This window comes from Mesocricetus auratus, unplaced genomic scaffold, assembly GCF_017639785.1.
Source record: "Mesocricetus auratus isolate SY011 unplaced genomic scaffold, BCM_Maur_2.0 Super-Scaffold_100026, whole genome shotgun sequence".
Taxonomy (NCBI): Eukaryota; Metazoa; Chordata; class Mammalia; order Rodentia; family Cricetidae; genus Mesocricetus; species Mesocricetus auratus.
In genome coordinates, this window is record NW_024429207.1 from 12,399,451 (window position 1) to 12,417,521 (window position 18,071).

The window sequence follows — 18,071 nt, forward strand, 5'->3', positions numbered from 1 at the left end:
CCTCTCTGTCTCCAGAAGTTCTACCTAATCTCTTCCTGCCTAGGTATTGGTGGTTCGACTCTTTATTAAACCTATCACTGTGACACATCTTCACCCAGTGGGAAGGAATATTCCTCCACAGAACTCCCCTTTCATTAGGCCAAGCAGGGTAGTCATTTAGCAACAGGGATTCCTGCCTCTACCTACCTTCCCAGAGCCACCCCCTCCTCCTTTTTAATGGCCTCTAGGAATTGAACTCCGGTCTGTGTGTGTACAATGCAAGTGCTTGATGGACTGAGCTGTCTTCCTCTTTGAACAGCCTCCTGAGGGAAGGATGGCTCCCCTTTTCCTGCCCAGGGCTTTGTCCTCACGGTAATGGTACTTCACGGGCATTGTGTCCTACCGTGAATAGTGGGAGATGGCTTCAGACAAAATGCTTAAGTCAGAACATGTGCCTGCTGTTTACACGTTAATATTAATACATGTATTAAAGAATACTGACAACATACACACACAACCCCCGAGAGTTGAAAAACCACATCAAGTCTTAAATTGTAGCCTTGTTCTTTGAGTTAATACTACTTTTATTTCCAGAAAATATTTCCAGGGGAAATAAAAGTAGTATTAACTCAAAGGCATTAGTGCCATTTTAGAATAGAAAAAAAATGAGCCACGTGGTGGTGGCTGCGCATACCTTTTATTCCTAGCACTCAGGAGGCAGAGGCAAGCAGCTAGCTAGCTGTGAGTTCGAGGCCAGCCTGGTCTACATTGTGAGTATCAAGACAGCAGGACTGTTCTATGGAGAAAGTCTGTCTTGAAAAACTAAACCAAACCAAACCCAAAACAAACAAAACGGTTGCAGAGGGAGGAGTGATGAGCAAAAGGTCTCAAGACCAGGCTGGAGAAACCCACAGAAACATCTGAGCTGAACAAGGGGGAGCTTATGAATCCCAGACTGGTGGCTGAGAAAACCAGCATAGGACTGATCCAGACCCCCTGAACATGGGTGTCATCAACGATCTATGGGGCCTCTGGTAGTAGATCAGTATTTATCCCTAGTACACAAATGGACTTTGGGAGCCCACTCTACATAGAGGGATACTCTCTCCCAGCCTAGACACACGGGAGAGGGCCTAGGCCCTGCTCCAAATGATATGACAGACTGAAGATTCCCCATGGAAGGCCTCACCCTCCCTGGGGAGCAGAAAGGAGATGACATAGGGAGTCAGTAGGGGGCAGGGGAGGAGGGGAGGAAGAGAGAACTGGGATTGATATGTAAACCAAGCTTGTTTCTAATTTAAATTAAAGTATCAAATAGAAAGGAAAAAAACAGGAATAATAAAACAAACCCACCCTGCAACAGCTTAAATAATACAATGTGACTCTGTGGGATTGGTGCTATAATTTCTCTGATTACAAAATAGCTAAATTTTGCCATTTGAATAACGTATTAAGTATATATCTTTTTTTTTCTTTTTTTTTTTTTTGTTTTTTCAAGACAGGGTTTCTCTGTGGCTTTTGGTGGCTGTCCTGGAACTCGCTTGGTAGACCAGGCTGGTCTCGAACTCACAGAGATCCGCCTGCCTTTGCCTCCCGAGTGCTGGGATTAAAAAAGGTGTGCGCCACCAACGCCCGGCTTATATCTTTTAAAAGACTTTCATGCTATCTTTCATGCACTTTGGAAAATATTAGGTAATAAAATTCTATGATTTGAATTTAATGACCCGGTCTATGTGGGCACACAATTTCTATAGTCATGTTAGTAAGGCTTACATTTCCTCATTACCAATTCTCTCCATCCTCATTTTTCAACTCCCACCCAGACAAGCAGATGCTTTTCTTTCTTTTCTAGTTAGCATACAAAATGAGTCTTACTGTGACATTCTCACATCAGTATCATGTTTTGTTCTCATTTGCTCCCCTCCTTAGCCCACCCGCATCCCCTTCCTTAATCTCTTTCCTCTCTGATGGTTTGAGTTGGAAATATCCCCTCCCCTCCCCCAACCTATGGGATCAAGTATTTGAGCACTTGGTCCCCACGGGGTGGCACTACTTGATGGAAGTTACTGACCCTGTAGGAGGAGATGTACAGCCTTGCTGAAGGAGGGGAGACGCTGAGAGTTTATGTCCTCTTCTGTGTGGTGAAATGTTACTTCTCACTTCCCACTCCAGCTGCCTGCTGCCATGCCTTCCCTGCCACAAGGGACTCTGGAACCTAAGCCCCAATAAACTTTTCTTCCTTGTTTTGGGTCATGGTGTTTTATCACAGCAACAGAAAATAACTAAAATGACCCTTTATATACCATACTCTTTTATATGATCACCACCTTTCAAGAAGCCGAAAGGGGGGCCTGGAGAGATGGCCTAGTGGTTAAAAGCACTGACTGCTCTTTTTCAGAGAATCTGAGTTCAATTGCCAGCAACCGCGTGGTGGTTCACAACCACCCATAATGAGATCTGGCGCCCTCTTCTGGCCTACGGGTGTACACGCAGGTAGAACACTATATTTTTTTTAAAAAGCAGAAAGGTATATCATTTGGTGCATCTGAAACTAATACACACTCATGATCTAAACATTTAGTTTGAATGTATTTTATACCAGGGTAAAATCTGTGGGGTTAGCAAGATGACGTACCACCATGCCAGATGACTTGAGCTTGAAACCTGGGATCCACATAGTAGGAGAGAAGCAACTATCAAATGTTATCCTCTGACCTCCATTGGGATGCCATGGCACACACTCCCACATACATGCAAAGTAAATTAATGCTAATTTGTACAGACAATAGTCTGCTTTTAGTGATTTTTTTTTGTTTGTTTTTGTTTTTTTTTTGTTTTTGTTTTTTTTTTTTTTGGTTTTTCGAGACAGGGTTTCTCTGTGGCTTTGGAGGCTGTCCTGGAACTAGCTCTTGTAGACCAGGCTGGCCTTGAACTCACAGAGATCCGCCTGCCTCTGCCTCCTAAGTGCTGGGATTAAAGGCGTGCACCACCAACGCCCGGCCTAGTGATTGCTTTTAACAGTCAATCTGGTGAAAGACTTGACCAATTTACACTAAATATATAAATTATGTAGCTCTTATTGTAGGATTTGAAGCGTCTGAGTTGGTAAACATAGGGTATGCATGTCTATGTGCGTGCACACACGTGTGTGCATGTGTGTACACACTGAGAAACATTTCAGCCTTTCTTTGCATCAGTAGACACTGATTTCAGGTTGCACGATCGGGAACACACAAACTGTTAGTGAAAACACTGGAGCTTCTGGGTGGTACTTCATGGTTCCTATTATGATTTTTCCTCAGGTCACTGGCGTTTGAATGTGGCATAGTAAAATCACAAAGTGGGAAAATAGGATCTGCTCTTAATTCAAAATTTTAGAGGCCGCCGGGCGGTGGTGGCGCATGCCTTTAATCCCAGCACTTGGGAGGCAGAGGCAGGTAGGTCTCAATGAGTTCGAGGCCGGGCTGTCTCGGAAAACCATAAATAAATAAATAAATAAAATAAAATTTAAAGGTCACATATTTGGTGTCATCGTCCCCATCAGATATTTTACTCAGACCCCAGCACAATGACGATGTGTGACCAGCGCTGTGACGTGTGACCAGCACTGTGACGTCTGACCGACACCGAACAATTAAGGAGGAAAAGTCAGATGAAATGAATCTTATGAATGACTTGTAGTTCTACCCTGAAGATCTAGACCTTTCTCAAACATAACTAAAATTTTATTAGACTTTTATTCAAATGTGTTTGTTTAAAAAAAAAAAGCCTTATGGTGTATGCCTTTAATTCCAGCATTCCAGGAGGCAGAGGCAGGCAGATCTCTGAGTTCCAGGCCAGCCTGGTCTACAGAGTGAGTTCCAGGACAGCCAGAAGTTATACAGAGAAACCTTGTTTCATAACAAAACAAAACAAAAAACCCCTGGATTTTAAATCTTTAATTTTGGGGGGGGGGGCAGAGGCAGGGAGAGAGACAGAATGTGTGTGTGCCTCTGCACCATGGCATGTGTATGAAGAATGTGTGTGAACATGCACCATGGCGTGTGTGGAGAATGTGGGTGAACATGCACCATGGCACATGGGTGGAGAATTATGAACATGCACCAGGGCATGTGTGTGGAGAATGTGTGTGAGCCTCTGTGCCATGGCATGTGGGTGGAGGTCTGATGACAACTTTGTGAGCCCATTCTCTAGATTCCAGAGATAGAACTCACAGTCCAGATTTGCAATCTTTCTGGACATCTTAAATGTTTGCTGTGAATTACACAATTCAGTTATTTTAAGTTTATTCATGGCAGTGTGAAACTATGAGCAAAATGAGTATTTTATTGCGCCCCCCCATATCAAGTTACCATTTCAGTTAGCTGTCCTCTTCATCCTTTTAACACAAATTCCTGATGTACTTTGTTTCTATAGTTTTGCCTGTTCTGGACATTTTGTATAAATAGTATCTTAATAGGTTGTCTTTTGAATGACTCCTTTCTCTTAGTGTAATATATTCCTATTGTTGCAACACTGTATCTAATGAAACTTTCTACATTCTTTATTGTACTTAAGAAGTATTTTGATGTGTAAATGTGCAAGCTTTTTTTTTTTTCAATCTGTTTACTGGTTGGTGGACATGGGTTCCGTTCCACCCTTAGTCTTCAGCTGTCATAGATGATGCTTTCGTTAAGATCACTTGCATTTGTTTTTTACTGTGTCCGGAGGGTGAGGCAGGGCCAGGTCAGAGGTTGGGGCTTCAGCATCTCTTCTCAGAAGGGTAGCAGTTCTGGTGGATAAGTTCTCCCTCATTACTTAACCTTTTTCATCCCCTTAAAGACCTCAACTCCAAACTCAGTATCCAGTATAGTTGAATGTTAAGGGACAAGATTGGCGTCAATGTATCAGTTTATTTGGAAGCCTTATACAGTTCAGCGTGCAGTGACTTTGTTCTCACAGAGGCTGCTTCTACACTTGAACTGCAAAAGGCACATGTCTAAGATAGGAATGAAACAGAAAATAGAAATACAAATTCCTGGAGTCTCTTTCCACTCATGTGTAAGATCTGGATGGTCTCTCTGGTGATCATTGTCCTTAATGCAGGGTAGGGGCCCCTTTGATGATGGAAGGGACATTCATGAATTATGCTGGGAAGTGGACATAAATCGGAACTGCTGAAGGAAATTAGGATGAATGCTTTCACAGTTGACCAGCAAGAAGGAAAGGGTGTGACAGACCTAGTTCCCTCCCTCTGGAGAGTCGCTGGGAGCCGGGAAGGCAGATGTCTCTGTGACTTCAGTCACAGGGCCTTCTGTGTTCCCATATCAGCATGCCCCATTCCTTGACACACAGGAAAGTGTCTTTGAAAGATAATGGTAGGTTAGCCAATGATGGTGGGAATTCCTGCCTTCACAGTTATGGGCTGTTGGTGTGAAAACAGTGGTCTAAATTAATGATCTGTAAATTTTTCTAACATTTATTTGAGTTCAATGTTTCGTTTCTTCCAGGGAACAACAAATCATTTAACTTCAATGCATCCAAGACTGTCATCCTGGAACTGGGCTGGAAAGTGATAGGGAAGGATCTAGACCATTTATTCACTCACTCTCAGATTTAAAAGGATGCAAAGAGAATATAAAATGGCAGAAGTTTAAAGTTAATATTCAGGATGAATGATGATAGGTCAGATAAGACAGAAGATGGATTGCATTATATGTTTATCAGTGATAAAAACAGGAATACATCTGAGTACAACACAAGGTCACCATCCACACAGTCCCCTTCAACAGGTCATGGGGATTGGACCACTGCTAACCCGGATGACATGGTGGTGGACTATGTAATGGATCCTACTGTGGAGAGCAATGGAAGTGTTTCTTTAAGCCATCAGCGTGTTGAGACTTCAAGTGATTTCATTAGTGAGCCGGGGTTTGAAATGCGTAGTCAGTCTTCTACACTCAGTACAGCGAAGCCCCCAAACCTGCACAGCAGTTTGGATTCCCTACAGGCACACCTGGATGAGAGATCTGAGCCCTCTCCACCCTGCATGCACAAGTCTGATGATGATTTCAATTGTGTAGACTCCTCTGCAGCTTTGGAGCTAAAACAGACATCGGACATGAAAGTGGACTCAATTAACTGTAACTTTATAGCACACCAATCTATTGACCAGGGTCAGCCTTTACATCCTCCTGGAGGTCTGCAGCCAACGGGTGTGAGAGGTGGAAATACATTGTCCTGCTCCACATGGACATCACCCTATTCCACCAAGACGTATGTGAGAGGAATTCATTATAATAGAGACCGCTTTGAAAACCTTCAATCCCCACCCTCAGAGGCTCTGAACACAACATACACAGTATGTTCTGATGTGCCCATGCAGACCGATGGTGCAGACATTGGAATTCAGTGTCAGTATTCTTTAGGAAATGTCACCAAAGCATACACTGATGGGACAGAGCAAGGACTCGTTGGAGAGAGAGAGATACAAACTGTGACACCAGTTTCTGGTGGCATGGAGGTTCCCAATGGGTCTGTATTACAGGAGTTCTATTGTGTATCTGAAGATGAACCAAACAATGAGACACATTCACATGGCTCATATGGTCAACAGGAAATGGGCCAAAATCTAAGAGAAACACTGTCCCACTGTCGTGTTGATGATGAATGCCCTTTACCCGTGCCAGCTTTTGATGAAAGTAAAACCAGAGTCCTGGACTCTGGGTGTAAAGTCACTATGACTGAAGACCCACACGTTGCCTCTCATGACGACAACTCAGAAGTCCAAAACAGTCCTGGAGAGCTGACCCTGAGAGGTGTCCCAGGGCAGAGGTTTTCCTTGTATGAAATAGCTTGTGATGGTAGAGCCGTTAGCACAAACAATACAGCGCTCACGTCAACATCAACACCAGTTCAGCAAACCCCCGATATAAGCCTTACCCTTTCACCTGTTGAGAAAACAGAGACGTGCAATCATGTGGAGAATGGTCCAAGAGATGCTAAAAATGCACCAAACCTGAAAGGTGCACCAGTGAATATGTCAAAGCCTAATCTGGGAAAATCAGTTACCAAAACAAATGCCCCCATAGGCAGTAAAGTTAGGAAAACAGAAATCATAAGTTATCCAAGACCAAACTTCAAGAACATTAAAGCCAAAGTTATATCTAGATCAGTGTTGCAACCCAAAGACCCTTCTCTACCAAAGGGCACGCCCAAACCTCCGAGTACTGGGGTCTCCTCAGCCCCACCAGTGCCTTCTAAACAGTTGACAGTTGCGAGCAAAACAGCAAGATCTGACTTTAATGCAGACAAAAAAGCGGAGCTCCTAATTAGCAAGACAGACAAGCAACAGTTTAATAAACTCATTACCGGCCAGGCTGTGCATGTTACAACTCATTCTAAAAACGCTTCGCTCAGGCTTCCAAGAACAACATCTGCCACGAAATCGAATCGGGAGGATGTTGACAAGACAGGTTCCTCTCATGCAGCGGGTGAGACTGGGTCTGTAGCTGCGTTTTTCCAGAAGATCAAAGGCATCCTCCCAGTTAAAATGAAAAGTTCCGAGTGTTTGGAAGTAACGTATGCTTCCCACATCGATCAGATTAGCCCTGAAAAGGGTGAGAGGGTCAGTGGTTCTCCAATGGAAAAGCAAGAGCTGGAAAAGCCAGACATGAACGAGACATTTGAATGCAAGTCCCTGTTTGTGGTAAGTGAAAGCTGTTGTCTGCTTCTAGGAATGGGGGAGAAAGCTGCTGTATTTTGCAATTCGTTACCCAGTAATCGATAATAATGCCACTGAACTCGGCTCATCATTTGTATCCAGGTATTCTTTGTCTAGTGGAGTGTTGATGAGTCAAAATACAATGAACTTTTGCATAGTGAAAAACTTAGTTTCAGTAGTTTCTTGAACACGGGTGTTCCTTTTTGATAGTGTTTTAAAAGAGTGTTAATATCTTAGTTATTTAAAGTGAAATAACTGACATCAGGTTACATATAGTTTTTCTTAAAAAGCAAATGGGGGGTTATAAGCATGCAAGCCACATTTAAGAAATGGCTAGGCATTGCTGGTAAATGGATCAGCATGAAAATCGCTCCAGGTGTCTTGTTGGAGAAAATAGTCCTGGAGGCAGAGCCTGTTCTCACAGATTTGTGAGTCTACTTGAACCAGATGTGTGACTCATTCTGGTAGCTTTGTAACAGCTAGAAGGGAAAGGATTTGGGTAGTGGGTGTTGAAGGTCGCCTGCAGGACGTTTGCATTGGTTTCTAATGCATGAGAGAAACAAATCCATACATAGTAGATAACGCAGTATGTCTTCAATGGCACCTGCCAAATCCTGAGGCGGACTAGATCATTATTTAAAAACTCGAAGCATTATGTGCAATTCAAAGGTTATTTTTCTTTAAACATGCACATGTTTTGGGACAAAAGTATGACCAAACTAGTTTTCAAAACATTAGCCAGGCTGCTGTTGTGTGTGTGTCCTTAGTTCTATTTTTGGCAGTTGGAGACTTAGGTGTATTTTCAGCCCCACACAGACCGTCCTTGAAATGCTTGTCCTCTGGACGGGAACGGATCTGCATGCAGAGGAGGAAGATAGACGTCTTTGGGGACTCTTGCGTAGGAGGAATGAAATACAGCACAGTTAAGTACATGAGTTTAGTTTGCTCCAGGTTCCTTACCAGCTAACGCAGGGAATGTCAAGATGATAAACACTGGAGATACTCTTGACCTGGGTCAGCTTACAAATGTTTGGCTTTATCAATAACTCTGCTGGTAAGGATGGAATGCCACAGAGGTCTCTAAACCAATGGGCTACTGTATTGTTTCAGGACACAGATTATTCGTTTTTTTATGTCTAATTGAGAAAACTCTGATCATTTATAACTTAAATATACCAAATAAGACTACAATAGATTCCCAATTATAATCAGTAGTCTTAGATGGGTGTTTATGGATATTCATAGAACTAAGATATTTTTCCTTCATTTATGGAGAATTTGGTCATCAACATGTAGCCGGCATGAGTTTGAATTCGGCAAATTTAGCATGCCATAGCTCAGGCTTGCCTTGAATTTGAGATCTTGCTTAGCAGCCTTAATGCTAAGATTAGTTATGAACCAGCATGCCTTGCTATATGAGAGACATTTACTGACTTGTGGACCCCCAGGACCAGAAAAACTTGCATAAAGTTTGTTGAACATTGGTCTTGAATGTAAATTGCTTGTGTAGTTCTAAAACTGGAGAGTTTGGGCTCTGTCTTCCCAGTCTGGTAGCTGCAGGCCCATGATGTGGTATGGAGGTGGGGCCATGGAGTCATCATCAGGTGAGGTGGGGGCCAGCCGTTTGCACCTTAGCGATGTAGCAGTGATGCTAGAGTTAGCCGTGAAGTGCTTGTCAGGCTGGAAGGGCTGTCTCACAGTCTCATCACTAGGGCTTTCACTTATCTGCTAGAATAAAGAACTATGCTTCTGTGACCTTGTCTTACATACAGTAGCGCCCTCCAGTTTGTCTGATTCAACTCTCACACATTTCTAGCTTTAGGAAAAGGAGGTGTGAAGAGCCTGGATGACCATCCTAGCCCCAGGCTGTGGCTTATTGTAGAATGCTAAACAGGTGAACTCACGTGGCTTTTTTTTTTTTCTGTTAGTCACTTTCAGTACCCAAGGGCTGTATCTGCCATAGAAGCATGGTGGGTTTTTGTTTGTCTGCTTGTTTTCTGTACTCTTGTTGGTCTTAGTCTCCAGCTAAATCAATTTATTAAAGGCTGCCTACCACCGTATGACTGTTTGGTGATCTGGGTTCACCAAAGGGGTGGGGCTTTTTTGGGAGGGGGGAGTGATTAGATTTAGACTGCTGAAGAGGGTTGAAAGTAGTTGCCCGTTGCAGAGGTTATGTGTTCAAGGTAGCATGTTAAAGGGAGCTGTTACATAAATGGAGTGATGGGCTCAGGTGCCTTTCTTTTTTTTCTTTTAAATTAATTATTTTTAAGTTTAAAATTAAATTAGAAACAAGGTTGCTTCACATATCAATCCCAGGTCCCTCTCCTTTTCCCTCCCCTCCTCCCACGCCCTTCCTCCATCTCCCCTCTAATATCCCTTCGTTTCCCCAGGGAGGGTGAGGCCCTCCATGGGGTTGTCCATAGTCTGTCATTTCATCCAGGGCAGGACCTAGAACCCCCCCCCCCCCCCCCGCAGAGTCCAGGGTGAGAGTGCATCTCTCATTGTGGGATGGGCACCCAAAGTCCGTTTGTATGCCAGGGATAAATACTGATCTACTACCTAAGGCCCCATAGATTACCTAGGTCTCCTCACTGACACCCACATTCAGGGGTTCCTGATCAATCCCATGCTGGATTCCCAGGCATCAGTCTGGGATTCAAGAGCTAACCCTTGTCAGGTCAGCTGTTTCTGGGGGTTAAACCAGCCCAGTCTTAACCCCTTTGGTCATCAGTCCTCCCTCTCTGTCACTGGGTTCCTTGAGTTCATCTTAGTGTTTAGCTGTGGGAGTCTGCCTCTGCTTCCATCAGCCATTGGATGAGTTCTGTTTCCCAGACTCTCTGGCCTATGGGATTGTAGGCTGGCATTTCCCAGATCCATATGAGTGAGTATGTTTGTCTTTTTGTGACTGGGTTACCTCACTCAGGATGGTTTCTTCTAGTGCTATCCATTTGCCTGCAAATTTCAGGTTTCCATTGTTTTTTTTCTGCTGAATAGTACTCCATTGTGTAAATGTACCACATTTTCTCTATCCACTCTTCAGTTGAGGGGCATCTAGGTTGCTTCCAGGTTCTGGCGATTATAAATAATACTGCTATGAACATAGTGGAACGGATGTCCTTGTTGTATGAATGTGCATCTTTTGGATGTATGCCTAAGAGTGGAATTGCTGGGTCTTGTGGTAGATTGATTCCCATTTTCCTGAGGAATCTCCATACTGATTTCCAAAGTGGCTGTATGAGTTGGTACCCCCACCAGCAGTGTAGGAGTGTTCCCCCTTCTCCACATCCTCTCCAGCATAAACTGTCATTGGTGTTTTTGATTTTAGCCATTCTGACAGGAGTAAGATGGTATCTCAGTTGTTTTGATTTGCATTTCCCTGATGGTTAGGGATGTTGAGCACTTTCTCAAGTGCCCCTCAGCTATTTTAGTCTCCTATTGAGAATTCTCTATTTAGTTCTATAGCCCACTTTTTAATTGCATTCTTTGGTGTTTTGGAGACTTGCTTCTTGAGTTCTTTGTAAATTTTGGAGATTATTCTTCTGTCAGATGTGGGGTCAGTGAATATCTTTTCCCATTCTGTGCGCTGTCTTTCTGTCTTGCTGACTGTGTCCTTTGCCTTACAGAAGCTTCTCAGTTTCAGGAGGTCTCATGTACTAATTCTTGACCTCACTGTTTGTGTTACTGGTGTTACGTTCAGGAAACAGTTTCCTGTACCAATTTGTTCAAGGGTACCACCCACTTTCTCTTCTAAGAAGTTCACTGTGGTTGAATTTATGTTGAGGTCTTTGATCCATTTGGACTTAAGTTTTGTGCATGGCGATAAACATGGATCAATCTGCAGTCTTGTATATACCAGCATCTAGTTATGCCAGTACCATTTGTTGAAGATGCTTTCTTTTTTCCATTGTATAATTTTAGCTTCTTTGTTGAAGATCAGGTGTTCGTAGGTGTGTGGGTTAATATCAGGGTGTTCAATTCGATTCCATTGGTCTGCCTGTCTATTTTTGTGCCAATACCAAGCTGTTTTCAGGACTACTGCTCTATAATAGAGCTTGAAGTCAGGGATGGTGATGCCTCCAGATGTTGCTTTATTGAATAAGGTTGTTTTGGCTAACCTGGGTCTTTTGTTTTTCCATACAAACTTGATTATTGGTCTTTCAAGGTCTGTGAAGAATTGTACTGGTATTTCAATAGGGGATTGCATTGAATCTGTAGATTGCTTTTGGCAGGATTGCCAATTTTACTACATTGATCCTACCTATCCAAGAGCATGGGAGATCTTTGCATTTTCTGATGTCTTCTTTAATTTCTTTCTTTAAAGACTCAAAGTGCTTGTGATACAGGTCTTTCACTTGTTTGGTTAGCGTTACCCCAAGGTATTTTATGTTGTTTGTGGCAATTGTAAAGGGTGATGTTTCTCTGATTTCTTTCTCAGCCCTTTTATCATCTGTATATTGTAGGGCTACAGATTTTCTTGAGTTGATCTTGTATCCTGCCACTTTGCTGAAAGTATTTATCAGCTGTAGGAGTTCCCTGGTAGAGTTTTTTGGATCACTTATGTAAACTACCATATGATCTGCAAACAGTGAATGTTTGACCTCTTCCTTTCCAATTTGTATCACCTTGATCTTTTTGTTGTTGTATTGCTCTAGCTAGAACTTGAAGTACAATATTGAAGAGGTATGCAGAGAGTGGACAGCCTTGTCTTGTTCCTGATTTTTGCGGAATCACGTTGAGTTTATGTCCATTTAGTTTGATGTTGTCTATTGGTTTGCTGTATATAGCTTTTATTATTTTTAGGTATGTTGCTGTTACCCTGGATCTCTCCAAGACCTTTATCATGAAGGGGTGTTGGATTTTGTCTAAGGCTTTTTCTGCATCTAGTGAGATGATTATGTGATTTTTTGTTTCTCGGCTTGTTCATATAGTAGATTACATTGATGGATTTTCGTATGTTGAATCATCCCTGCATCCCTGGGATGAAACCTACTTGGTCATCGTGGATGAGGTTTCTGATGTGTTCTTGGATCTGATTTGCCAGTATTTTATTGAGTATTTTTGCATCAATGTTCATGAGGGATACTGGTTTGAGGTTCTCTTTCTTAGTTTTGTCTTTGTGTGGCTTGGGGATCAAGGTTATTGAAGTCTCATAGAAAGAGTTTGGCAAAGACCCTTCTGCTTCTATTGCGTGGAATACTTTTAGAAGAATTGGTATAAGCTGGCCTTTGAATTTCTGGTAGAATTCTGCACTGAGGCCATCTGGACCTGGGCTTCTCTTGGTTGGGAGACTTTTGATGACTGCTTCTATTTCCATAGGTGTTATAGATCTATTTAAATTGCTTATATGTTCTTGATTTAATTTTGGCAAGTGATAGCTATCCAGAAAATTGTCCATTTCCTTTAAATTTTTGAATATTGTGGAGTACAGCTTTTCAAAGTATGACATGATTCTGGATTTCCTCAGTGTCCGTTGTTATGTCCCCCTTTTGGTTTCTCATTTTGTAAATTTGCATGTTCACACTCTGCCATTTGGTAAGTTTGGATAAAGGTTTGTCTATCTTGTTTTCAGGCACCTTTCTTAAAGGCTGTCATTCAGTTGTCCCAGTAGTACTCAGGGCTTATGTCCATTGTTCTTTTCAGCAGGTCAACTGTTATCTGTGACTCTGCCTCAGAGGGCTTTGTTTCAAACTCACAAGACTGCAAAGAAAGCAGATGCTCAAACTCAGGTCCCCTGTGTCTCAGAAACTTCAGATTTTCTTCAGAATATGGGAGGTGAAGGTAAAATAGTTTGTGGAAGGTTCACTCCCATAAGTTGAAGAGAAGTTTGGTCTACTTTTTAAGGGAAGTTTCTGAAGGTAGAAGATTTTTGTGTTGCTCTCCAGTGTCAACGCGACCTGCTGTTGGAACACTAGCTATTAGATTAGTATCGATTTCACTCAGTGTATGGATCCAACAGCCACTGGTGTAGAACTTTACATCTATCTATTGGAAACAGCCATCTGTGTTTAAACAAAGAGGGCCATGGTAAGGAATATGCAAGCCTGAGCTTAAGAGCATGAATTTTAGCTAATTTTAAGCTCGTGGCTTCATCTTTCACTGAAAAGTGACCTCCCTACGAGGCTTAGTTTTTCTCTATGTAATATGTAAAGGTAGAAGGAAATTATAATTTATAGTGTTAGAATTTGTACCTTGTGGTGATGTGTTGTTTATGATCTGATAAAGCCGCTGAAGATCAGTTTGCAAAGACAGCCACACTAGTTAGCTGTAGAAAATAGACGATGGTGACACACACCTTTAATCCCGGGATTCAGACAGGCAGATGGATCTCTCAGAGTCCCAGGCCACCATGACCTACACAAGATTCAAGAGTAACAGAGCTCATGCCTTTAATCCTAGCTCTAGGGAGGTTGGAGACAGGAGTGATATTGCTGGGTGGAGAAAGGAATAAAAGGAGGAGACAGGAATTCAGAGCCTTTTGCCTATGAGGATTTGTGGACTTTGAAGTAAGACTCAGGCTCCCATTTCCTTATCTCTACAGGGGAAATATTGGTGGATCACCTACTGTGTATGCCACATAGATAGCACTTGGTAGGATATAAAGACGGGCAGCTTTGGTCCGAATGTTTTATCTAGTTCAGAGGGACTGTCAGAAAATAAGCCACCAGGGCATAGGTACTGTTATGAGTGTAATCAAGTTGCTGTTTTACAGGAGATGAAAATGGGTGGTGGCAATTAGGAAGATTATTGAGGGGAACTTCTGATGAAAATGCCACTTAGTCACTTGCCATAAATTACAGGGTATGCATTCTGGGCAGAGGAAACACCAAGTATATAGATGAAAAATCATAGCAAGATACTCTGATGCAGGGGACGGCCAGGTAGGGAACGAAGGGAAGACAATGGCAGGGGCTGCCACATCCTGAAGGGATTGGTGTGACTTTTAAAACTAAATTTGAGGAAGGTTTTTGTGTGGCGGAATATTTGTACATTGTCAAACTGTCTTTGCCACGGTGCCTTGGTTTGACTAAGAGCTAAACAGGAGGTACAGGTGAGATTCCCAGGAAGAGAAAGAGGAGGAGGAATCTAGGCACGGAGGAGAAGCCAGGAGACAGAGACATAGATGGAAGACCAGTAACACCATAAGATAGAACGTAGATTAATATAAATGGGTTAATTTAAGTTATAAGAGCTAGTTAGGAACAAGCCTAAGCTATAGACCGAACCTTCATAATTAATAAATCTCTGAGTCATTATTGGGGAGCTGGCTGGCAGGACAGGAAAAGACTCCTTTTGTAGAAGGGGGGGAGTAGAGGCAGCAGAGGCAGCTGAGACCAGAGGCCCTGAGGACAAGATTTCAGTAATGCTTTTGAGAAATGATCCTGGCTTTTATATGAAGGCAGGTAAAAAAGTGGGCTTAGGAGGTAAGAAGGGAAGCAAAGACAAACTTAGCTTTCATTGTTTAAGATGAGCACTTGGGTATGTTAATAGGAGATGGGGTGTAAATTGTTAGATGCATAGGTAAAACTGGTTTAATTTTTGAAAGAGTTTTTATGTTATTCCTTAGAATGGGATATTATCTTAGGGTTTCTATTGCTGTGAAGAGACACCATGACCATGGCAGTTCTTACAAAGGAAAACATTTAATTGGGCTGGCTTAAAGTTCAGAGGTTTAGTCCATTGTCATCACGGTAGGAAGCATGGCAGTGGGCAGGAAGACATGGTGCTGGAGAAGGAGCTGAGTGTTCTACATCTTGATCCATAGACAACAGGAAGTGAACTGAACCCAGCATAATTTGAATATAGGAGACCTCAAAGCCTGCCCCACAGACACACACTTCCTCCAACAAGACCACACCTATTTCAACAAGGCTACTCCCCATGAGCTTATGGGGGCCAATTACATTCAAACTACCACAGGGTATGATAGATAAACCTAACTGTGCTATGAAACAGATGTAATACATGTGCTTAGAATTCAGAATGGAGAACCACTATAGAACTATCTGTACTTCTACTGGAGTTAAGCCTAAGGGATCTGAGTCAACCTTACCACAGAGACACCCAAATATCCATGTTTACTGTTTCACTATTCACAAGCCTAGATGCCCATCTAGCACATGAGTCGATAAAACTTCAGTCATCTGTAAAAATGAATGAAATTGTCTTTTATCGGAGAATAGGTAGAACTAGAAGCCATCCCATTGAGTCAGACTCAGAAACTGGAACATGGTTTCTTTCTTACATGGATTTCATCTTTTTGTATAGTACTTATGTGTGTATACATGTTAGATACATATATGCACATGTACACCTTGAAAATAGAGGTACTCTGAAACTAGAGACTGAAAGAAAAGGGAAAATCAGGGACTAACAGAGGTGACAGATTACAAATCAAATTTTGTCCTGTGTGCTAGTTTAAGTATATGTGTAGATGTATACACACATGCACACATACATGTGACATGAAAGCAACAGGCACATTTTTGAGGAGGACAAGGTTGGGAATATGGATAAGGAGTAGTAAGAGGTTAAATATAGATAAAATATAACTATATGTGCAAAACTGCCATATTTTTGTGACATAGAACTCACGATTTTATAAGCTAGCTAAAAAATTTTAAAAAATAGAATGATGTTTTATATAGCACAAGGGCTCTGTTAGAGAGTGCCAACAATAATAGGATCATTGTTGTTCTTGCTGAGTAGAAAGTTCTCAGTGGGGAGGTCCAGACAGAAATTAAATATGGGGGCAACTAAAGGGGAAAGTGTTGGCTTGGGAGTGTGGATTTGAGTGCATCAGTCATAGCTGGAGCAGCAGACAAGCTGTGTAGGGTGAGTTCATGGTGAGGGAAGAGAATGAGAGGCCAAGCTGAAGCCCCAGTGAAGACTAGTCTTGAAAAGCACCTAAGAAATAGGACCCAGAGAAGGAATAACCAGACATCTAGGGGGAACTAGCTGAGGGCCTACTATTTATTCAGAGTATTGCTGAAGTCAGCTTGGGCACTGGAGATCAATTCCACTAATGTGCCTGAAGATCGATCAGGATAAACTGAAGTCGGCTGTGTCAGCTGTGAAGAGTCTTAATTGTTCATAGCAAAAATGGTATTTAAACACTTCTCTGGCACAGGCACGGAGACAGGTGTTTTCTCTCAGAGCTGACACCATAGGCATGGTGTGGTAAAATCATGACAAAACTGGAATCTTTACTGGTTTTCTCACAGGGTTCTGCATCCAAAACTGCCACCATCCCAGGAAAGAACATTTCCAAGCCAGACACCTGCAGCCTGAGAAAAACACCAGGTCTGAAGGCCAAAGTGGGGCCTGCTGTTTCCTGCCTGAGAAGGAAGAGTGACAGTAGAACCCTAGGCTCCGACAGGGCCGTATCGCCTCAGAGGATCAGGCGTGTGTCCAGCTCTGGTAAGAATAAAGTAACTCAACTATGTTATGCAATACTCTATGGATGATTTGCATGTAAAATTGGGCTTGGCAGAAAGCAGAAAGACCATCTGGCTTTTAGAACTAATGCATGATGTCACTAAAGCAGCTACTGTTTGTGTTTTTGTGGTCCAACAGCCTGCTCAAGAAATATGGGGAGTCCGTGGAGACAACGCAACCCTTAACTTTGAGCGGTGCAAAGCTTCTTTGGGGAGTGACTGATGTGCATAAACTTCCAGGCTACTCAGAAGTGTGTGTGTGTGTGTGTGTGTGTGTGTGTGTGTGTGTGTGTGTGTGTGTGTGTTACTGTGCAGTTGGCTAACTGTTGCAAACATTGTGATAATCTTGGTTGTCAGTCTGATACATCTGGTAAGAAGTAACCTCAACTAAGGAATTGCTTTCGTCAGATTGGCTGGAGGACATGTCTATGGTGCATTTTCTTGGTGACTAATTAATGTATTAATGTAGGAGGAACCAGAACACTATGGGCAAACTGAGGCAGGAAGCAAACCAGTAAGCAGCATTCCTCTATGGTCTCTGCTTCAGTTCCTGCCACGACTTCCCTCAGTTACGAACTGTGACCTCAAGTTTAAGACTGTCTCTCAACAAAAATGGGGTGAGGGCATGTAAGATGACTCAGGGTGCTGACTTCCAAGCCTGAAGACCCAAGTTGATCTGAGGGTCCCACAGAGTAGAGAGAAACCAGCTTGCACAAATTGTCCTCTGATCTCTACACACAAACTCGAGCATGCGTGGTCTCTTTCTCACATACATTCAATAAATGAATGTAATAAAAATTTAACATGGCCAAGTGCTTAACATGCTGGAATGCTTTCTGAAGGCTCATAATATGCCCCCATCACATATGAAGAGACTTTTTCCCCCTTGAATTTTACTGAAAAGACCATACAGGGATAGGAGAGCAGCTAAAAAGTGAAACTTTTCTAATGTGAAC

The 18,071-nt window shown here is 42.5% G+C and overlaps 1 protein-coding gene across 3 annotated transcripts in view; it reads left to right on the top strand.

The window, feature by feature from the left end:
- The window catches only part of Mtus1 (microtubule associated scaffold protein 1), a 144,669-nt gene that overhangs the window by 41,812 nt on the left and 84,786 nt on the right, over positions 1-18,071 (top strand). For all 3 annotated transcript variants that reach the window (XM_040731884.1, XM_040731886.1, XM_040731885.1), the window contains exons 2-3: positions 5,469-7,666; positions 16,903-17,098. In XM_040731884.1, the coding sequence (XP_040587818.1) occupies positions 5,630-7,666; positions 16,903-17,098 (2,233 nt within the window). In that variant the 5' untranslated portion in view covers positions 5,469-5,629. The remainder of the gene's footprint in view (positions 1-5,468; positions 7,667-16,902; positions 17,099-18,071) is intronic.